Here is a 23,517-nt window from a genome sequence, read left to right on the forward strand (position 1 = left end):
CTTTAATATAAGAGTAAGAAACATGAGTAAGAAAATAAATGAGTCTTTGACAGACCTTGTAAAAGAAGAGGACAGGCTTTAATTAACATGAGAAACTTGTGTTTATTGAAAAGATGTGGTTTGTGGACGTTTCTAATGAGGCAGAGTTAACGTGGACTTGCAAAGGGACGTAACAGCAGGTAACAGTGCAGTTTTATCACTGATTAACAGAAGGATGTTTAAAAAATAAAAGTGACAACAGTGAAAAAAACTTGACCAGGGAGAAAACTGTTGAGAAGTTTATCACCTTTTCTAGGTGGCTTATGGAAATACTAAAACATTAGACTTGTTTTAGCTTGGTTAGGGACAAGCGAGACTATTCAGGATGTTGACAAGGGAATGTCTGCTGGTGTTAGAAGGGATTTCCTGCAGGTTTTCACCCTGGTCGCTGGCCTGTCTCCTTCTGTCCGAGGCTGTTGGTGCCCGAGAGCAGCAGCAGCAGCTCTGCCTCATCGTAAGAAAAGGCCATTGAGGTGCTGGAGCGAGTGGAGAGAAGGGAACGGAGCTGGTGAGGGGCTGGAGCACAAGTGTGATGGAGCGGCTGAGGGACCTGGGGGTTCAGCTGGAGAACAGGAGCTGAGGGGAGACCTTCTGATCTCTGAACTGCCTGAAAGGAGCTTGGAGCCAGGGGGGTCGGGCTCTGCTCCCCACGAACAAGCGCCAGGAGCAGAGGAAACGGCCTCAAGTTGCGCCAGGGGAGGTTGAGGTTGGATCTGGGAACAATTTCTTCCCCAAAGGGCTGTGGGGCATTGGAACAGGCTGCCCAGGGCAGTGCTGGAGTCACCAGCCCTGGAGGGGTTTAAAAGGCGTTTAGAGGAGGTTGTTAGGGACATGGTTTAGTGCTAGAGCTGGGTTAGGTTATGGTTGGACTCAATGATTCTGAGAGTCTCTTCCAACTGAAATGATTCTCTGATTCTATGGCCCGGGCTGGGCACAGGGCTCTGGGGCCAGAGCTGGTCCAGTGCACCCTGAGTCCCAGCACGGGGCTTCAGCACACGGTGAGTTCACACCTCACCAAAAATAGTCCCTGTTCGATGAGGGCTGTTGTGGATCTATTGCGAGCCATATCCCAGCAGCGTGGTTGCTCTTGAGAGGCGGAGTGTCTTCACAAAACCAGAGATGTAGGCCAATCTCTAGTTAGGGGAACTGGCCTGTTTGGGCTTTGCTACCAAATGATCGCAGTGAATTGCAGGTGTGTGACTCTCCTAAGACAGCTGGTGCATTAGAGGAGTCCAGATTATATGCTTTGGTCAGGAAATGAAGCCCTGAGAACTTTCGAGGACCTGAACTCAATTTCAGCAAATTACAGTTTCAAAGTTGGCTTTGTGACCTCCTGTTCTGTACCTCCTTAGAGCCACCGCATTTCTCCAGGCAGAGCAATATCTCACTTGTAGCTTTCATTGCTGTTCTTTGTTAAGGAGTGCAGATATAGGGAATGCCTGATTTGGGTTATTAGCTTTTAATAAGCAGTCTCAATCTGAAATATCTTATCATCATCTAGGTGATCCTGCTCTGCCAGGGGGATTGAACTAGATGATCTTCTGAGGTCCCTTCCAATCCCTGACATTCTGTGAAATATAAAAACTGTTTGATGTCACAACTGACTTGAAAAAAAAAATATATATATATATATATGTATATGTGATTTCAAGTTACTAATTGAAATACCTTTTTGGTACTACTTCATTCCCACAAGTGTGGGCTGTAGACAAAACCACAGAAGAGGCAGTGAACGTTCTTTATGCTTCTTTATGCTTCTGGTTTATAGTTCATTTTGTTGTCCTGGAAGCGTGCTTTACCCTTCCAGTCCCTTTCTAGTTTGCATCCATAGGGAGAGTTACTGCAGTGGGAGCTGGACTTTGTCTCTTCCAGGGGTAAATCCAAGTTCAACTGTCCTCCAGGAGATGACATTCCTGTGTCTTCCCAAACCTGGGGCAATGACGGTCATGCTGTTGAATGCAGAGAGCTGTCGTCTCGGTTACTGAGCGTTTTTCTTCCTTCTCATTTCAACTTTAAGGAGGTTTGTTGAAACAACCTCAAGTTTGTTTCATTAGCATCTGAAAATACAAACAGAGCCCACAGAACACCCCTCACAAGCTGCTCGCTGAGGCCGTGGCAGCTTTCAGCAGGTGCAGCAGCGAGCGAGGCTGCTGTTGAGCGTCACCCACCTGTGGGTGTTTGCCTGGGGACACTGGGGGTGGCAGTGACCCTCCTTGGAGCTGCGCTTGGCTCCACCAGCCCCTCTGGAGGTAAGAGATAGCAGCTACCTAAGAGTTTATTGGCAGGCCTTGGAAGGGTTAAATGTTTTCTCTGTGGCAGTGAAGGACATGGAAAGCTGCCAAAGCATTTAGATTTGATATTTGAAAAGCAGCTGGAGTTTAACTGCTCTTAGCAAGCAATTCAGTGCGGGAAGGGGGAGACTGTAATAATAACGTTTCACACTGCCATTCATAATGTTGTCGTTAAGTTTAGGGCAGCGTTTTCCAGCCAGCCTCCCACGCTCAGCCAGAGCCGAGGTGCAGAGCCCAGGTCTCCAAAGCAGCGTGGCTGGGGACACACATTGGGAGCAGGGTCCCCTCTAGTGCTCCCAGAGCTCAAAACCAGCACAGCTTTATAGGTGGTGAGATCACTGTTTGGAAATGAGACCATTGACAGGAACTGACTTATTCCAGTTTTAAAATGGGCTTTGGATGGCTTTTAAAAGTTGTCCTCTGATCTCAGAGACTCTTCAGTGCCCCCAGATTCATTCCAGTCCTCCCAGTTTCTTCCACACCATTGATCTGGTTTATTTCTGTGGAGACACGGCACTGCTGCTGCCTTGTCCCAGACACCCAGGGCTACAGACCACTCGTTTGGGTGGGCAGATGAAGCCTGGGGGACGGTGTATTTATCCTCCCCGGAGTTGTCACCTTGCAGTGGGAGAGCATCGCTAGAGCAGGGCTGCGATCTCTTACACAAGACTAAGTGGCGGTTTGCTCATCCCAGCTCTACGTGCGCAGGTGTTAACGCTCCCATGACAGAGAAAGGGTTCCAAGGGTGGGTTTTTGATTTGGCTCTGGATTGGATCAACTGTTGAAACAGCAGACGCCACATTAAGCAATATGACACACGTATTGTAGCAAGACTTAATGCTGATTAAGCTATAAGAGATTTTAATGGCTCCAGGATGTGCTGTAGTAACTGAGTCTCACCTCAGGTGTCTCTAATATTGTGCAGGAAAGAAATCCATGACAGTGCATTTCCTTGTTCTCCAATGTTGCAATAAACCCATCCCTAAGGTCACAGCTTCACAAAGCTTCTTGATTTTTTCGCAAACCATTAAATAAAAAGTCTTGAGCTGAGTACATTAGTAGGGTGGTGCCCCGGCATTAATCACTGCCATGTATCTGCAGTGAGATGCTTTGTCATGGGGCAGGTGTTTGGATCATAAGAGGACAGGTTAAAGAAAAAAACCAACAAACACGACAGAAACAAACAAACAAAACAACAAGCAGCCCCAAACAACACCAAAAAACCAACAACAACCACAACCAAAACCCACAAAAAATAATCAACACCCAAACCTACTAAAAAACAAGCAGTTGTCACATTTACTACCAAAGCTTCAGGGTAGCTCCATTAACATTTCAGAGCTATTGGGAGCATTATCTGTGCGTTAGGATACATAGCTGGTGTACTCTATTCTGCACTTTCTGCAGGAGAATAAATGTGCTGCGAGGTGCACACATTCCACCTCTTCTTCCCTGTCATCTCTGATTTTTGTTGCCTGCAGGATATTTGTTGTGAAGTTCAAGCCGGCTGTGCTTGGGAACAGCGGGCCTGTCTCCTGTGAATTAGAGCTCTCCAGAGCTTGCCTCCTAGTACAGAAAAGAAAACTAAAAATAATAAAGAGACTGCAGCTTCTGCTAGGAAAGAGAAATTGGGGCAGATTTGCTCAGCGGCTCCAAATGCATAAAGTGGGCATATAGGTGGCCCCAGTGTAGGAAACCTCAGAAGGGGTGAGGTGAGGAACTTTTTTGGTAAGTTCTTTTAGGATGAGTTGCAGAGCAGCCCGAGGTGCTGGCACGGGAGCTCCCGTGTCACGCTGCTGAGCTGTGCTGGGGGGCAATGGGTGCAAACTGGAACACAGGAGGTTCCACTGAAAGATGAGAAGCAACTTGTTCCTGGTGAGGGTGGCAGAGCCTGGCCCAGGCTGCCCAGGGGGGTTGTGGAGTCTCCTTCTCTGGAGACATTCCAACCTGCCTGGACACCTTCCTGTGTAACCTCATCTGGGTGTTCCTGCTCCATGGGGGGATTGCACTGGATGAGCTTTCCAGGGCCCTTCAACCCCTGACACTCTGGGATTCCGCGCTGGCATCGCAGTGTCACAGCGGTTTCTGTGAGAACACCGCGGACAAGTGCTGTGCTGCTGCCCTTGGGGCTTCTCTCCTGCTTTTGGCTGCAATTGCCACTGCTGTGGTTTTTTTTGCAGGGGGGAGGTTTTTCTTTGTTTGGGTTTTTTCTCCCCTGTTCCCAGAGTGAAATAATATTTCAGAGAGGCACCTGGGAAGGGAGACCGGCTGGGCTGTGAGTCATCTCTCTCTCTTGGGGTTTTTTTGGCTCAGTAATTTTTTTCCTGTATGAAATGCAATTAAAGCTTGACTTATTTATGAAAACACACAAACAAAACACTGTTTCTTCTGCTTCTAAGTGACCACAGTGTTCTGTCTCCCCCCTTCCTTCTCTATTTGTGTCTACTTCTGTCTGCAGTCACACCAAGGCTTACAAAGTTGAGCAGTTTTTCATCAGATAGACCATGGCATGGCATGACTTGTAACAGAACGGTGGAGAAGAGTCCAAACTACAGTTTTGCGTAATATCTGCTTTATTTTTTTCTCAAACGGGCTTGTGTGATCACGACACCAATAAATTTTGGAAAATAGTCGGCCTGATGCAGGCAGTGACATTCTCTGCTGGTTGTGTGGTCTGTCTTTTGCAATATTTCTTTTGTGTTTGTGTTGTAAAACACTTCTGAGAGCGCTCTAATTTTTCTGTTGCCTATAACAACTGTTTTCTTAGTAATTTCCCGTGCAGTGTTTGGAGAAGAGGGCACAGGTGCTAATACAATTAAAAAACCCCAAAGCTTTGTATCAAAAGAATAGTCCATTTCTGTTGTGTAGGAGTGGAGAGGGATGTCTGTGACTCCTGAACGGAACTCAAGTGTAAAAGCCATGATAGTTACATTTGAGTAACTCGGTGACTGTCGAATGTCAGTGGGAATAGTTGAATGCTGAACAACTGTCATAAACATACATTTGGGGTGGTAGTTCTTATATGTTTATATATGTATAGAAATCAGCTATAGGTGGAGCTGTGCCTGGCCCTCAGCCTCCACCAGCCGTGTTTGCAGGTTCAGATCACAGTGTGTTCCTGGGCAGGAGGGGTGGGAGGTGTCTGTGTGTAGGAACGTTCTCCAGGTTGAGAAGCTGAGGAGTTTTGTTGGACAGATGATCTCTCAACGGGACTTTATGGCCATCAGTTCTGCGCACAGTGGTAATGATGTTTTAAAGTGCTGTATGATTAGCTTGGAGCGGAGGTGTGATTTGTGTTTTTCTGTGTGTAGCTGAGAGCCCAACACTTGTGTTCCAGCTCCCCCTCGCCCCTGTGCTCAGGGGCAGCTCAGGGCAAGAGGGAAGGAAGAAACCAGTTATATGAGAGAGCATGGCACCCCAGTTAACCTTGCAGCTTGCAGGCACACACATTTATTTGACAAGAAAATGCTAAGAGCAAACTGAATGTGCAGCTTGCTAAACAGCCAATAAATCTAGGTTATATCTTCCTTGCCCAGTCAGGGAACAAGGGAGCTATTTTTAAATCTGCCCTTCCTGTACACACATTGAAATAGAACGGTTTTTCTTGTGCTAGGCAGAGCACGACGATACTTTTGCATTAAATAATGGGCTCTTGCTGTTGCTCTGAGTTAAACGGGCAAGACTGGACAGAAACCGTTCTTTCTCAACAAAGACTGGCTCCAGTGATTTCTCCAGGCATTGACCTCTGCAAAGATTAAATCACCCAGGGAGGAGGAGGAGCAAAGCAACCCCTGAATGGTGGGGAGAGAAGCTGCCAAAAAGCTTTGTGGGAGGTCTTCCATTGCATTCCACTTGCTTGGGAATGGGGGGGGAAATTACAGATAAGATCTCCTAATTTGTATGAAACACGGTTTGATGTAAGAGCCTTTTGCAGCCCTAACAGTTGGGGTTGTTCAGCTGGAGGCTCTTTCTGCCGAAGACAAGAGGTCTTCATTGCGGTTTTAAGACGTTTGGATGTGAATTCACGTGAGCCTGTAGCCTTCAGCTCCCTGTGTCCCACCGCTCCCTGTGGCCCCGGATTTGTGTGAAGACGGAGCCTACACTTGCTCAGGTGTGGAATATGGGATGTGACAGGTTTCCATGGGCATCTTTGTGCTGTAGTGTCTTGTTTCAGCAATGAATGCTTATTTTAGCTTTTCACCCTGCTGGGAAGTAGTGTTCCTCATTGCTAAAAATAAGCTGGCAAGTTTATATAGTCTAATCTCTACCTGATGTGTGAGGGATCTATAATTTAAATTATCGGCCTTAACAGTCGCAGGTGATTCTGTGTTTGTGTTCGGCACATGCCAGATCCGAGTCCTGCCGTATGTTCCTGCCACAATCATTTCCTTTATCTCTCACCTCTCTGTAGGTGCCTGTTAATACCTGTTGTATTGCTTCCGCGCACTCGCAGGAGGAGCCAGACCACATCTTACTCATTGCTGACATTCTTGTTTCTAACCAGAAAGGGAGAACACAGCAGAATCTGAGTTTGTATACTGGAGGATTAAGCTTTCTTGGCTAGGCTGCTGGATAGATGAAAACAGAAATAACATAGCATAACCTAAGCAGCCGAATTGATGGGATGCCTCTTTCATGAGCTCGTGTTTGCTTTGAGCCTATTTAGAACTGTTTGGAAAACCATCCTGTCACTTCACATGTATGGCTGCTAAAATATCTGGATACTGTTTTTACAGGGAACTGTATTGCCTGTCTCTGATGATATTTACACTGATGTTTTTGAGCATATTTTTCACTTTGTTTTAGTTAAGTATTTGAAGGTGTGGACAGAAGGAAAATAATGTTGGAAAAAATAGAGCTAAGTACAGTGAACCAATCACATAATTGGATAAGTGCTAGCTTGATTTAAGTGTCCATGTATATTCACAAAACATCTGAAGATCATTGTACACCACTATATTGATTTTTACTTCTCATCTATCCCAAAACAATGGTGACTTTTTGGTTAAATTTTTTTTAAGGTAATACATGAGTCTTGGGGCCGAGAGGAGCGAACATTTTATAAGTCAACCACAGTTGCTATTTCTTTCTACCTGGGATCCTGGATTTAATTTGAGCTTTAACTCAGTGTTTCTCTCCAGAAGGATTCATTACAACACGTGGCCAAATTATTGCACTGGGCATAAAGAAAAGATCTCTTGAAAAGCAGCAACAAATACATGTCCAAATAAGAATACCTGAAGTCATCTGAATCTGTCTCTTGTGAAAAGGCCCTTCATGTTTAAGCATTAACAGATTTAGGCATTGACTTCTTATCTGGAAAACTACTGTTTGGTGCTCACAGCCAGTGAGACAACGTAGGTGTGAGTGCTGCTTTCCCTGCGTCGCAGTTTAACCCCTGCTGGCAAAATAATCATGACAGCCACTCGCTCCATCCACTACCCACAAATAGGGGAGAGAATCAAAAGGGAAGGGAGAAACGCATGGATTGAGATATACACAGTTTAATGAAATAACAAAGTAATATTAATATACCACTACTGATATAATATACATAAAATGGAAATAGAATATAAAGTAAAGGAGCACCTGGTCCTGAACAGCTGATCCCAAAGAGAAAAGAGAGATAGAGGCAGAAAGGCCCAGAGGTTGTGCGAAACAGCAGGATGGCAAAAGGCCAAACTGAAGAACATCCCGAACAGAACTCCTCTAGAGCGGAGCAGACACCAGAACAGGTCTCAGTCTCTGTCTCCGTTCCCTTTAGCTGGAAGATGCTGACTCTCCTTAAATCTGAAGCCTGGCACTAATGGCGTGGAATGTTCCCATTGATCGGTCTGGGTGTCTGTCCCATCCGTGTCCCCCTGCCCAGCTGCCTCACACCTGCAGCCAGAGGCCTCAAAAAGACTTTGGCTCCCAGACAGCAACAACTAAAAAACCCATTAACTCTGTCCTGGGGTGTTATCTTCTTGTTCTCAAACTAAATCCAAATATCGACTGTGCTAGCTACAAAAAAGAAAGGTTTGTAACTGCGTGAAGAAAACTAATTCAGTCAAACAAACACACTCTGCTCACTCATTCACTTTTCTCTGAGTCAACAATGAGAATATGTAAGAGAAGCAAATACCAAAATCTAATTATTGTGTAAATGATTTGGATTTCGGTAATTTCATTTTGGTGGGAGAGGAAGAATGTCTGTTTGAATAGAATCTAATTGATTAGGAAAGATAAAATTTTGAAATTTAATTGTAGCTGACCATTTCACCATCCTCTTTGAATTTATTTGATTTTCCAGGTCAATCAGAACGTGGAAATCCAAAGGGCCCGTCTGCGAGATGATATTAAGGAATATAAATTCCGAGAAGCACGTTTGCTGCAGGACTACACTGAGCTCGAAGAGGAAAACATCTGTCTCCAGAAACAAGTGTCTGTGCTGAAGCAAAATCAGGCAAGTATTTCCAAAGAATGAGCACTGCCTGGGTAGCACCAGTTAATTCCTGTGGTACAGCACGGTTCTGTCGCATCTGAACATCCAACCGCTCCTTGTCTGTGTTTGCACTACTTTTGAGACCATAAGCTCTTATCTTTTAGTACCAAAAGCTGTCACAAAGTGTTTAAGTTCTTGCTGACTCTGCTTCTACGCAGCCATAAGACTTCATTGCTTCTATAAGGACCTCCTAGTCCATCCGTTGCCTTCTCTCTCTTCGATGGAAGTGACGTCTCTACCAGTCTGATTTGTTACTTGGTTTAGTCTTTTTGCTACACTAGGCTTTCATTGTCTCTTTGCAATATTCTCCATCCATCCTTCCATCCTCATCTCCTGTATCTGTAACTGGGTGTATTTCTGAGCAGGTGTTTTTATTGCTATATAGCGCTTAGGTCCTCTCTCCAGTTCTGTACTGTTCTCTTCTAGCTGCTTTCATTAAACGTGGACGACTGTTCTAGTTGCTCTGTACTGTCAGACCTGCGTGGCTACTGCTCATCTGAAAAGTCACATTTAATTGCACAATTCCAGCTATTTTCACAAATTTAGAAAACCGCATTTTTAGAACAACTCAAGAATTTCCCTGAGCTATCATTTGCGGAGATAATTAGATTAGATGTGGTCTTTGGCACGGTTCGCTTTTCTTCATCTGCCAATTGGAGACTTGCTCTTTTTATTCTTCAGGTACCCATCAGTCTCATTTTATACATAAAACTCAAGGTTCAATTGAGAAAACAGTATCATATTCCTGAAATAAAAGCTCTTGAAGAAAACAGTAGTGTTAACATAATCTGTTGGAGTGTGCGCATAGCAAAAGCTTATTAGGATTTGCTTCACGTTTCCTTCAGTGGTCTGAATTAAAAGCTGCCCTACCGAGTGAGGCATTTGGGATACTGAATGTATTTCATTTATCTCTGGTGAAAATCCATGTTGGTGTTTATCACTTTGGCCTCACCACTGTGCCCGAAGGGGTTCCGTGTTGGGCCTCTTCTCACCTCGATGCCTTTGGTCTGGTGGCGCTGTTTTGAGTGCCCTGACGCTGTGCGGTGGGGATGAGGATGCCGTTGTGTCTGGGTGCAGACTGGAAGAGACGATGCTCTGGTAAAATCCAGCCTGCGCCGTTGTTTAAGTTCATTTTTTACCTCTTTTTTTGCCTCGTTCATTGTATTTAGGGGAGCAAGTGAAAGTTCCCAGCTCCAAGTTCACATTCTAAAATAAGAATATTGAAGAATGCTGGCATTCTGGGCCGAGCCAAGTTTAACCTCAGATGCTATCTAGGAGTTATTGACTACTGTGGTTGTGTTCTGGAACCTTCCAAAATAGACTGCAATCTTAAATATTTTTGCTCAGCAGACATATATAGAACCAAGAGCTAATTCCTTTCATGGCCATGGGTTATTTCATTTTCTACCTTGTCCTAATCCTACTTGATTAACTTTATTAAGCTTTAATTATCACACTGACATAACTAGAAGAAAACATCACGTTTTCCCAGGCTTAACTTGCAAAACCGAATTAACATGATTGGATCCTGGTTTTTAAGTCAGATGTGGTTCAGCGCTACCAGGCTGGTGTATGTTGGCATCTAAAACTCCTTCAGCAGTTGGCAAAAATCAATAGGATTCTATATCATGTGGTATTTTTTCCTTCCTTTGTTTCAAGGTGAGGAAAAGAATTTTGCAGGTAAAAACTTATAACATGCCATCAAATTTCATGTAGCAGCACTATGAGTCTGAAGTGTAGAGCCCCAATTGTAGTCCTCTCAAGATACGTTGAAATACTAAACCATTTTATTTTTAATGTATAAAAGCAGAGCTCGATTGCTCGGTGCATCCCAACAGTTTTAAGCGCAGTGTCCTGTTGTAGCAGCTTTGAGACGCCGGCTTTTGGAAGTTTGAGCTTGAGTTTGTGGGAAGGTTGGCCAAGAAATTTGTTAATCAAACAGAGAAAGCGTTTGCATAATGTGCTGGGAAAGCCTGTTTAGCGGCGCCTCTGTATCACAGGCTGTATCTCCCACCTGTCTCCATTAAGCTGGAATAGCTGCTTAAAAACTGTATTCCATGGTGTGTGTGAAGGTGAATGATGTAAGCAGTGTTTACAGTCATAGTGCCAAAACTAGACTCCAGATCTGAAAAGATTATTCTAGTCTCACCATATTTAATGAAATAATACATTCAGAAGTAAAATCACTTGATGTCTTGTGGGCAGACGTTTTCATTAGGGCGTTTTTTCCCCCTCCAGGTGGAGTTTGAAGGCCTGAAACATGAAATCAAAAGGCTCGAAGAGGAAACGGAATTTCTCAACAGCCAGCTGGAAGATGCCATTCGGCTGAAGGAGATCTCGGAACGGCAGCTGGAGGAGGCCTTAGAGACCCTGAAGACAGAGCGGGAGCAGAAGAACAACCTTCGTAAGGAGCTGTCTCACTACATGAACATCAACGACTCCATGTACAACAGCCACCTGAACATCTCTCTGGATGGACTGAAGTTCAGCGATGAAGCCACGGAGCCCAATAATGATGAAATCATGAATGGATTGGAACAAAACTGCCTCAGCAAGCTCAGCAATGGCAAGAATAGTACATCAACGCCCAAGAAAAATGAAAGCTTCCCTCCAGCCCCCAGTCTGGTTTCAGATCTTTTGAGCGAATTAAACATTTCTGAAATCCAGAAGCTGAAACAACAGCTTGTACAGGTAAATGGGTTTCCTAAACAACTGGGTATTTCCAAATAGCTGCTGGAGTCGTTTTGTACCGTCATTTCAGTCTGTTTGGTATCTCACATGGCCACCATACGGTATGAACTGTATTTGTAAAGGCTCTGATTGATGTAGAAGTTGAGGATGTTAAATGTTTGTCGGTGGAAATCCATAGCGCTTGTTTTTAATGCAAAGAAGCTGGCAGTCACGTAAGCTGTTTGGACGAGGGTTGTACTGCATCTTCTATGCAGCACGTGCTCTGTCTGTTCGTTATGTCACTAGCGAGAAAGGTAGTATTTTGTTCCAAAATTGACAGTTCCTCCAGTGATCTTCATGGAAAGGACTTTTGTGCCCCATAACAAGTTTCTTTAATTAGTTCAAAGAACTTGAAGTTTTAATCAGTACCAAGCACTTCTGTGTTATATTTGTGCTATTAGGAGGATGGAGAGGTTGAAACAAGGTCGATATTTGTGTTGCCTAGAAATGTTTTCTAGTTATTTTGTCGAGCATTTTTAAAGTGTTCTATAAGAAAAAGCCTTTGTGGAAAAAACAAGATGGATGTTCTCAAAATGAGAACTTTGAGAGGAGAAACTCCCAAAGTTTAAGTACTTCTGAGTCTTTGATAAAGCTCTGAGCTTCCACCATAGACTAGCTGCATGCTTTCGAATATTTACTTAATAATTTGCAAGATAACAGTAAAATTTAGCTTATCTTCAGCTGAAAGGTTGTTTTCACAATGGGACCATCAGCTATGGAAGAAAAGTGTAAAAATGTGCATTTTGAAGTGGAAATGAGGAAGAATTGGCAAGGTACGGTAGCTTTAGAATAAATTAAACAGCCTTTTCCATAATGTGCTTGCGATCAGATTTCCGCAACCATATGGACCTCGGCTAAGTTGCTGTCTCTTAGAATAAAATCATGTAGGTGATACAGTTCCCTTTACATACATGTCTGTGTTCATCCATTTCAGATGGAAAGAGAAAAGGTGAACTTGTTAACGACGCTGCAGGAATCTCAGAAGCAGCTGGAAAATACCCGGGGGGCCCTCTCAGAGCAGCATGAGAAGGTCGGCAGGCTCACAGAAAACCTGAACGCGATGAAGAAGCTCCAGGTCAGCAAGGAACGTCAGTCTGCCCTTGACAATGAGAAGGACCGAGACAGCCATGAAGATGGAGACTATTATGAAGTTGATATCAATGGGCCAGAGATCCTGGAGTGCAAGTACAAAGTGGCTGTGGCAGAGATTACTGACCTAAAAGAAGAGCTTAAAAGTCTTAAGGCCAAATACAAAGAGTGTGAGTCTAAGTATGAGGAAGAGAAGAACAGATACGAGACTGAGAGCCAAGCTCTCACCGAAAAGATCACCTCGCTAGAAAAATCCAGTCGGCATGATAGAGAACAGGTGGCCAGGCTGGAGAAGGAGCTGAAGAAAGTCAGCGATGTTGCTGGAGAAACGCAGGGCAGCCTCAGCGTGGCCCAAGATGAACTGGTCACCTTCAGTGAAGAACTGGCCAATTTGTACCACCACGTCTGCATGTGCAACAATGAAACTCCAAACAGAGTGATGCTGGATTACTACAAGGAAGGTAAAGGCGGACGCAGTAGTCCAGAGACCAAGGGAAGAAGGTCGCCCATTCTTCTTTCTAAAGGGCTGTTAACTATAGAGCTAGGAAAGGCAGAGAATGGGAGCGGTGACAGCAGCCCATCTCCAGTGTCATCTCTGCCATCTCCCGTGTCGGATCCTCGGAAAGAACCAATGAACATTTACAACTTGATCGCGATAATCCGGGATCAGATCAAACACCTGCAAGCTGCCGTGGACAGAACAACTGAGTTGTCCAGGCAGCGTGTTGCCACTCAGGAGCTTGGGCCAGTGGTGGACAAAGACAAGGAGGCGCTCATGGAGGAAATCCTGAAGCTGAAGTCCTTGCTGAGCACCAAGAGAGAACAGATAGCGACGCTGAGAACTGTGCTGAAGGCCAACAAGCAGGTAACCAGGTCTTATACATAGGGAGGTTGTAGAGTCTGGGAATTAGGTCACAAAGATAAGAGAATTTATCACAGCGCTGTACTTTCAACTCAAAGAGGCTTTTGTTGCTGCTGTTTGTTTGGTCCGCTGCACGCTGGGGCTTTCACTGCCTTCTGCTGGTCACACACTCGCGAGACTTTTTATTATAGCTGCAGTCTACTGCTGGCTGGATTATATCAGATGGTATTTAATGTAAGACACCTAAAATGAAGAAGTAAATCTTATTTTCTGCTTGAAAGAATTCCAGTAGTTACCCTTAAAAGAGTTCTTAAGCTTGTGTACCCTCTCAAATTTCAAAATAAAAGGAAGCCTTTCAAGATGAGGATGTGATAGAAGAACATGGTCAAAATAACAGGGGTGAAAGGTAAAATTAGTCTTTGGGGACTGGGCTGTGCTATCTGATACATACTAGCAGTGCCGGAGATGGAAATAACAGCCATTAGGACACCATGTGACATGCTTCATTGTTTCCTTTAAAGTAATGTAAGTTGCAGTTGCAGAAAAGGTATTGTGTTGTTTAAGAAGTATGTACATACTTTCAGCTTACTTTTGCATATTTATTTTAGTAAAGGTGCCCCAAAATGTAAGATAGGTAAGGTGCTCTAAGGGTTAGAGAACTGTGCAAGTGATTGATGAATGCGTTTAAGTATAGAGATAATAAATAGACTTTATATACGTACCACAAAGAACAGTTTAATTTCTTTTAGTAGTTGGAGATGAGTGTCACTAAATTTATATTCTGTAACTCCCTAGATGCTGCTGCAGAGTTAATGGGAGTAGGAGACCCGTATGTCTGCTCTGTTTCCAGTGTTAAAACATGAAATTTTATTTAATTTGTACAAGAAAAGTTGACTAGAAGTTTAACATTCCAGTGCAAAGTAAATGTTTGATTATGTGAACAGTGATTAAAAATGTTTTAGCCAGCCACTTGGTGAAGAGTTTCATTAACTGGTATGTTTCTGTTCTTCTTGGTAACCAACAGACTGCGGAGGTAGCCCTTGCCAACTTAAAAAGCAAGTATGAAAACGAGAAAGCTATGGTTACAGAGACAATGATGAAGCTGCGAAATGAGTTGAAGGCTTTGAAAGAAGATGCTGCGACCTTCTCTTCCCTGAGGGCAATGTTTGCTACAAGGTAAAGAACGTATGAACTCGGCAAAATGACGTTCCTTGCTTGTTTGGGGAAGAGCTGAGCATCTGCCCACCTCCCCATGCAGAGTGGCGGGGTGGGCTCTCTTTGCTTACAGTGTCTGTCTGTAATATATTCCTATTGCTGAGGAAAATGCCAGGGATATAGAATGTTGCTACAAACTAAGAAGTTGTGGCAGTATGTATTTCATTTGGGTGCAACATTATCCCTGGTTCTTGAAGCCACTATCTTTGAGAAGAAATGACATTTAACAATGCAAAATGAGCATTTGTTCCACAATGGTGACGGGACTCTGCTTGACCTGTAATGATCCAGAAAAAAGTAAAGATGTTGCAAGCATCTTACTGTCAGATTGTCCATCTTGCAGTTGAATGTTGAGGCAACAGCATCACGTTACAGAATCTAGATCTGCTTCACAGCTCAGGAACGTTCAGTTGGTCCTGGAAAACGGGAAAAGAAAAAGCTTGATTTCAAAGTGGTCAGCCCCAGTTTAGTGGGATTCACAGGGACATCCCTGGCAATGTGCATTTGTTTGTGTATTCCATGTGTTGCCTAAAGAAGACAGAGAAGGGAGACTGTAAAGGATGCTGTTCGCTGCAAGCTAGACTCTCCTTTTCAGCTGGTTCAAGGGGATGGGGGAGTCTGTATGTGCTGTGTGCTGCTTCGCTCCCTGCTTTTCTCTGGACACTTAAAAACCAACCAAAAAATCCAAACCAACCAACCACAGAATCACACAGAATCACAGAATCCCAGAATGTCAGGGATCCCCGGAAGGGCCCTGGAAAGCTCATCCAGTGCAATCCCCCCATGGAGCAGGAACACCCAGATGAGGTTACACAGGAAGGTGTCCAGGCGGGTTGGAATGTCTGCACAGAAGGAGACTCCACAACCCCCCTGGGCAGCCTGGGCCAGGCTCTGACACCCTCACCCCCAACAAGTTGCTTCTCATCTTTCAGTGGAACCTCCTGTGTTCCAGTTTGCACCCATTGCCCCTTGTCCTGTCACTGGTTGTCACCAGAAGAGCCTGGCTCCGTCCTCCTGACACTCCCCCTTTCCATATTGATCCCCAGGAATGAGTCCCCCCTCAGTGTCCTCTTGTCCAGCTCCAGAGCCCCAGCTCCCTCAGCCTTTCCTCACACGGGAGATGCTCCACTCCCTGCAGCATCTTTGTTGCCCTATACCAACAACAACAACAAAGGTTTTCTTTCTGTTACCTGCTAACAAGTACAGTACTAAGGAATCCCAAGGGTGTTTATGAGGATGCCTGAGGTTTTTTGTGGGGCTGGTTCTGCAGTGGTTCTCGTGTTCCTTGAGCAACCTTACCCTTCCTGACGATTCAGCCTTTCTCAGCAGGATCTGTGCACGTGGGTAAGCGTGGAAAGGAGAAGTGGACACCAAGGAATGCTAAAAGTTGCGTTGTGGCAGCTCATTATTCTAGAGGAAGGAACGCCCTGTACAGGCTGCATTTGTCCTACTTTCTTTCCTCTCTGTCTTCCCCTTTTCTGGAGTGTAATTAATATGCAGGAATTGCAATCTCTTTTCCACTTGTAGGTCAGCTTGAAGCTGAGAGGAAAGAGAAAAAGCAAACTATTAGCTTTCAGTTGTTTTTCCTAGATGCAGATAGCTAGCTAATGACATGTAGCTGCATGTTTTCCCTATATGTTAATTTTCCTGCCTTGGTGTGAGAGTGACTGTGAACTGGTTTGGAGAGGAGGAATTGTCAGAGAAATGCCAGAAGGGTAATTCTCTCTGCCTTTCTCTAAGTGTATTATCTAAAGGTCAATCTTGTCCTCTTACCAGGAAGACAATAATGAAGATTCTATGGCATGGGGGAAACTGGAGGCAGAGTAAAAGGTTTTTTGAAAGGAACAGACTTAAGGGCTCTACCCTGGAGCTGTGGTGGGAGCTGTGGGTGACTGGAGGCAGGAGTGAGCTCTGCTCGCGGATGCACAATCCTCAGTTCTGAATATGCGCTTTACTTAGTAACGCTAGTGAAAAAAATAAGGGGCCAAGAGCAAAGGAGGATGCAAAAAGCTGAGGATGGAGTGAGTGGAGATATGGTCTGCTGAGCCTTTGCCTTGTGAGCACTTGCATTCCTGATCCTTGCATGGCAGAGCAGCAGCTGGGCCTTGGCCTGAGATGGGGCAGCTGCACAGAGCAGGAGGAATTGCTTCTGTTTCCAGTGTGCCCTGTGCTTCAGGTGCCACAACAGCTATCTAGACCTGTTAGTGCAGGTAGAGTCCAGTCCCACCTTCCCTTCCCGATCTCTGGCCAGAGAGAATCACAGAATCCCAGAATGTCAGGGGTTGAAGGGCCCTGGAAAGCTCATCCAGTGCAATCCCCCCATGGAGCAGGAACACCCAGATGAGGTTACACAGGAAGGTGTCCAGGCGGGTTGGAATGTCTGCACAGAAGGAGACTCCACAACCCCCCTGGGCAGCCTGGGCCAGGCTCTGCCACCCTCACCCCCAACAAGTTTCTTCTCAGAGGTTTGCTGGCTTGCTGGTTGGTGAGTGCTTGCTCATCTCCATTTCAGGTATGGTAGGTTTTGAAGGGGTGTTCCTAGGTGCTTTGGTGAAGATAACCTCAAAAACCGCTTTGAAGTCCAATTTTTCAGGAGTGTTTCAAATATTAGAAGTATGTAACCACCCCATTTGTCTTCCCCGTCGCAAACACCCTGCTAATGGAGCATCTCTTGGCAGCCTGCAGTAAGTTACGGTCCTTCCCTGACCGAGAGGTTTCTATCAGCAGAGACGGATGGCAGGTGCCGGGGCCTTTACCGGGGTGATTGTTTCAGAGCTGTGCTGGAGGGTGGGTAAAGCAGACTGCTACACACAGGCTGTATTTTCCGCAGGAAACTGCCCGTCTCGGAGGACGCAAGAGATCTGTAACAATACGTGAGAGTCGAAGGCTGGGCATGAATATAGTAACTGACCTAATTTCCTTTTTAAAGTAGGTTAATCCCACTAATTTGACAATACTACCAGCTATTTTTAATAGGTAATGAAAATACAATAAGACCTGAGCCTAGAGACAAAGAAAGGCTTGCAAAACACAGATGAACAGCTTCCAGGGACTGCTGCAGCCCTGTGCCTAAAATTAAACTGTCATGCAAAGGAGTAAATCAAGATGTGCTTAACATACTATAGATGTACATGCAATAGCTGTCCTGTTAAAGTCCAGATTTTCTTAATCAACACACATCCCTGCTATATATGCAAACAGACTGCAGCCACTGGAAGCCAGATTTAAATCTGTCCTGTAGAGCTGAAAATTGAATTTATCTGCTTAATTAGACTGCAATAACTATTTATGTATCACTGCATTACAGTCAGACATTTTGTAGTAAAATCTCTCGTGACCAGAAAAAAAGAAGATGCAATCACTTCTCCATTTCAAATGCAAAGAGAAGTTGAACATCACCTTTGTTTTACTTTGTCGAGTAGGTTTGTGCTTGGTAACAGCAGCTTGGGGGCTGCAAGACGTCAATAACCAGGTGCTGACAATGATGCAGCAAATGTGCATTAGGATGCAGCCTTCAGCTTTATTACAAGGTGGCAATTGGTACTCCTTTCTCTGTATGGATGCCATCTGGCTCCTGCACTTTACCTGCTATCTGGAGCAGCTGTTTGAAAGAATGTTTCACAAAATAGTCTTTCTCAACATCCATCACACCAAAGGCACTACTGCAGTGATGAGTTAATGTACTTAGCAATTTAAAACAGAATAGCTCGTATTCACATGGTTGAACACCGTAAAGAAAGCAGTCACTTTCACAGCAGAGTTGCAACGTTGAACTAGAATAATATCTGAGGTGGGCACATTGTGTATTTTAAATAATAAATCCTTGCAAAGTGGCAAAAGGGAATATGGCTTCACAGAAACCACTCATCTTAGAATTTTTACCTTAGGTGATATAAACTAATAACTAGCTTGTTTTCAAATGAAATCTACAATAGAAATACTTTACAGAATACTTTAGAATGCAGTATTTGCTCTCAGAGTTTGATCTGAGTTTTAATCAGTATAAAGAGCCCATATTTGCAGTTAACTCATTTCACTCAGGTCTTTGTTCAAGTACATATGAAGTGTCTTTCAAAGTGTCTGAGGATGTATTGATTTTAACGTGACCAACACCTTATGTTAACAGCACCAAGGAAGGAAAAAGCAGTGAGTGGAAACAGGGATTCCCAGGCTAGAGGTGGATACCGCTATTCGGGTCACTTCAAACGGTGCTGGGGGAGCTGCTGCTCTTTGGTCCCCACAAAAACTATTTAACCTCCAGAAATATTTGATGGTAGGCTTGATTTCTGTTTAACTCTCATTTAGTCAGTTATGAAAATGGAAGGATATTTTTTAAATACAGAACAATAGAAATCCCTACTGAAGTGTGAGGAGGGGGGGTTAGTAGCAAATTGGAGGTAAATGAATTCATCTTACTCTAAAACATTGTCAGAAGAAAGGCTGATTCCTTTCTTTGCTAGACAAAGAGTGTCTCCCTAGTGTTTGAGGGAACCTGAAGGAAATATGGCCTGTTTTCTAATGATGCTGGGTGGGACTGAAGCGCAGTTTCCTTGTCTTGTAGGTCAAGATATATTTCCAGGTTGCCTCTAAGCAATTTGTTATTCAAACTGCAAGCACATTAGAGCTCGGATTTCTTAAGATCGACTATGGAGAAAAAAAACATACTGTATCAAAACAGATGAGAAAAATCCAGGTTGGCATTTAAGCATGAGGCTTGTTTAGCTTTTCAGTAAGGAAGGAAGGAGTAAGAAGGCTGTAGGTTTCTTCTGGTTGGTTGGAGGACACCTCTGAGTCTGCACTTTCCAGAATACGCTCCAGGTATGAAGCACAGGTGTGCAGATTCATCAGCTGCCAACTGAGGCTTAAAGTCCTTCAAGGATGGTTAGATGAAGAGGAGGAGGCCAGTATGGCCATCACTTCACGGCCAGGGAAAGGATACGCTGAGAAAAGCTTGTTATGCATTGGACAAGGAGAGAGCGTAAACACAATTTTGCATTTTAAAAAGAAAAAGGTTGTTTTATTGCACCAGTCTTTTCCTTGTGTTTTATTTGCTCGAATTTGGGTAGGCATTCTTCCAAAAATTCTACTAAGTGTAGCAAAGGGTGTATTACCATACGCAATGAGAATACAAAGTGGGTTTTCACCTTCTCTTCCCCGTGCCATTTTTCTGTCCTTGGATACATCCTGCAGGTTTCTTGTCTGAGCCGCTGGTGAGAGGCGCCACGTGCACTCCCGGGAGGACACCCCGACCTCCTCTCTGCCCGGCCCTCCCGTGGGACCGGCCGCACCCCAGCGCTCAGCTACAAAACCAGGCTATTGTATGAAGTTGCATTTGTCCTGATAAACCCTGACAGGCTTAAACTGGCTCAGAGAAGTGTCTTAGGATACACCTTCACTCCTCTGATTAAAGACACACGTTTCACAACTTTGCTGCTTGTGTATTTTTGGTTTCTTTTCCAGAGCCTGAGAACAAGCAAGAATAGTAAGAGAACAGCCATTTCTCGTCCATCTAAGATAAAGATAGAACGGTAATTAAGAAATCTAGCAGTAGCAGATGTCTTTGAAAAACCAAGAACAAATGGGGACAGCCATTATTTACATCTAGGCCCAAGTTCCAGTGCTTCATAAACTAAATAGAAGTAGAGACAAACTCCATAACAAGTCAGCAAGGGGACAAGTGGCCAGTGTTAGAACATACTGGAAAGACTGACAGCGTGTCACATGAGATTAAAATTACAAGATAGTACTTGTGATAAACAAACCCCTGAATACACACAAGAAATTAGCAGCTAGCTGTTGCTCATTAGTGAAGAAAAGGTGTTTCAAATGAATACGTATGTCCGTTCAGAATCACAAAAGCTCGGTCAGTTTTCCAAATATCCAAAGCATTTGGGAAACTATTCTTGTGTCCATGGACATCAAAGTCCTGCAGAATACAAAGGAGTTTAAATTCATGCAGAGGACAGTGCACAGAACCTTTCCAGATTGGGAATTACAGCTCAAGGGTCTTCATGCTGGTCTCTGCACAGTAGAAGTATTCAGCTTCTCTAAAAATATCCCATAGGATAAACGCTCGGAGGGGCCAGACACAGAAAATGTGACTTTGAAAATTTCCAGAATGGGATTCCCAGAGGGGAATAACAGCATTCACCTCCTTATTGCTGGGCTGAGATCTAGAGGTGACGAATGACATCTGCAAAGAAAAATGTCTGGGCTGCCGGCACCCACGTGAAAGCGAGGAGACGTCCGGCCAGGACAGAGGCATTTGGCTGTCTTAGAGGTGCTGCAAAAAGACAGGAGTGATGTTTTGCGCATAGTCATGTTTATAATAATGATGTGCCTGCTCTAGAATTTAAATGTGTCTGGCAATCAGAATATCTGCTACAAGTAATGCTGGGTATATAAAGACTCAGCCTTGGTGTTGGAGGTGGACCCTGATCATGGGTTGCAATGAGGAGTTGGTGCTCTTCTCCCAGTTATTTTTTGGAGTAGCTCTGTCCATTCCACTTACCTGTGTGGTTTGTTTGAACACCTGCTGTTGAGTGTAAAACACAGGAGGTGTTTCTGTATATGAATATTTCTACAGCAGCACTATTAGAGTAAAGACAATGCCAGATGTTGCTTGTCTGCCCTTTTGTTTCTAATCGGGAGTTACTGCAAAATACCTTATATGGGGGACTAGTGCAGAGGCAGATATTTGTATCCATAGTCTTTGAGACAGGCAAGTCTTGGTTTCATTTGGCAATTAGTACGAAGTGTCAGGGTTCACAATCTGTATTAAGAACAAGGTGTGTGCACAACTCCGTGGGACAGATCCTGCACCGGTGTTACAGGCTGGGGAAACATCCTGCCTGTGTCATAGCTTGGAAATTAACAATCCTGTGCCACTAGATTAGAAGTCATTTCAACCTTTAACTATAAAAAAGAAAGGAGTTTTCTTTTAAATTCTAGGACAGAATTTGCTGTAAAAGTTTATGATGTCTCATTATTATTTAATAGCTTTTACTAATGGACATTGATTACACATGGCTGAAGATAAACATTCTGGAAAACTACAGCTTGTTATAAACTATTCTCAGTTCTTGGTGAAAATCCCAATGGTTTATACAAATAAAGGTCATAGCATTTATTCCGTTCAGATCTGCAGCTCAGGTGAGTTTTCAGTGTGTGAGGTATTGAGGCAGGAATTACAAATGAGCAATTGACTAAGGTTTCCATAGAAACTCCCTTGAAGTTGTTTATCTGTAATCCTAATTTGCCTAAATCTGGCTGGAAAGGTAGGGATGTGGTGGGGTCACCTGCGTCTGCCCCACAGGGCAGAGTTGGGGCCACTTTCTGAAAGGAGATTCAGGAGCTTCGTTACTGTCTCATAATCTTCCTGCGTTCATCCTTTGTAATACAAAATTGTCCATTTCTCTGCAGATGAGCTCGTTTTCACAAGGGGTTGACGTAAAGGAGTGTGTGGGGGCAGTGTTAAAATTCACTCTTCCTATTAATTTCTATTATAAAGTTTCAGTTTGAAGTAGCGAGTGGCCGATATCCCTTGTAGCCGAACGCAGCCAGTGTTCATTTACACGTCATTTTAACCGCTTCTCTGCTAATATATTTCCCAGTTTTTAATAAAGCCAAAAATTGCTATGGAATCTTCCATGTCTTAACTTCTTATGTAGGTTGACAATTTAATCTCTGGCTATAGGAGCTGGTGCTTCTCTGAGCAGGCCTTCTCTGTCACATCTGCCTTGGAAGTTGTCACACGGCCCTTGCATTGATTGCAGAGGAAAGTATCATTATACCCAGGTGCATTTGGTGATGTTTTATTTTATCCCAGAACAGATCTTGATTCAGTAGTGAATTTAGCTGTATGTTTTATATAGTATAGCACATGCTAAAGCTTAAGTAAAATAAGGGCCAAATGGCTTTAGTGGGAAGCAGTGGCGTGCAGCTTTGGAAAACGAGACAGCCCATTCTTATATTTTTCAATAATTTAGGTTCAGGTAGTGGTTTAAAGGATCTCATTTTTTTCTCATCATTATGTTTAACGTTCAGGATATTGATTTCCTCGGTGTTTTTAAAAGCCTGGTTGATGTTTCCTTAAGCTCCTTTTTTCATCGTTGTTAATTACCAGCCATAAGAAAACAGGCAACATCAAAGCCTTCTGTTCACAATCCACTTTAAACTGCGAATGTGTGAATATACAACAGGCTTACGCTAATTTCTTATTCTTCTTTAAAGCATGAAAGCTCCATTATTTGCTTTCAGAGACGTTTTTAAAACAAAGGCATTTTCTCTTCCGACCTTCTAATGATTTTTCACGTTGAATATACAGCGGGGAAGTAGCTCAGCACATGTCAAACGAAATTGTAAAAGGGAAGGATCTTTTATTACAGCTGCAAAGCAGCAAAAATATAGATACACAAAAAATATGCTGCCGTTAGTACTACTACTATTAGTTTGCATTAAGCTAAGTAGTGCTGGGGGCTCTGTTGCTTTATATGCTTAGAGAGGCTAAGTTTTTGAGCAAATGAAACGGGGAGTCAGCGAAGAGCAGGAAGGCAGACGGTAAATGGGGCAGGTCCCCGTCCCCTGTGCAGGGGAACCCGTCGGAGAGCGTCTGCGTTTGGCGCTGGAGCGTTTCATCTGGCGGAAAGGTCGGGAAAAGAGGTTCAGGATGCCAAATCTGTGCGTGGTCATAGTTATCAGCCCTGCCTCCCCCAGTCCTCACCCCTGTATGAGAGAACAGTTACCCAGGTGCAGTAAGAACTACTGGTAACGCTTCCTTTTGGTTGGAAAGGAAGGGAAAACTCCCT

At 44.0% G+C, this 23,517-nt stretch overlaps 1 protein-coding gene across 2 annotated transcripts in view; it reads left to right on the plus strand.

Moving 5' to 3' along the window:
- The window catches only part of BICD2 (BICD cargo adaptor 2), a gene marked incomplete at both ends in the record, with an annotated part of 88,698 nt that overhangs the window by 58,064 nt on the left and 7,117 nt on the right, over positions 1-23,517 (plus strand). For both annotated transcript variants that reach the window (XM_080350634.1, XM_080350633.1), the window contains 4 exons: positions 8,623-8,775; positions 11,053-11,505; positions 12,479-13,498; positions 14,520-14,671. In XM_080350634.1, coding sequence (XP_080206760.1) covers positions 8,623-8,775; positions 11,053-11,505; positions 12,479-13,498; positions 14,520-14,671 — 1,778 coding nt within the window. The remainder of the gene's footprint in view (positions 1-8,622; positions 8,776-11,052; positions 11,506-12,478; positions 13,499-14,519; positions 14,672-23,517) is intronic.

This window comes from Nesoenas mayeri, assembly GCF_963082525.1.
Source record: "Nesoenas mayeri genome assembly, chromosome: 10".
In the NCBI taxonomy this organism is placed as follows: Eukaryota; Metazoa; Chordata; class Aves; order Columbiformes; family Columbidae; genus Nesoenas; species Nesoenas mayeri.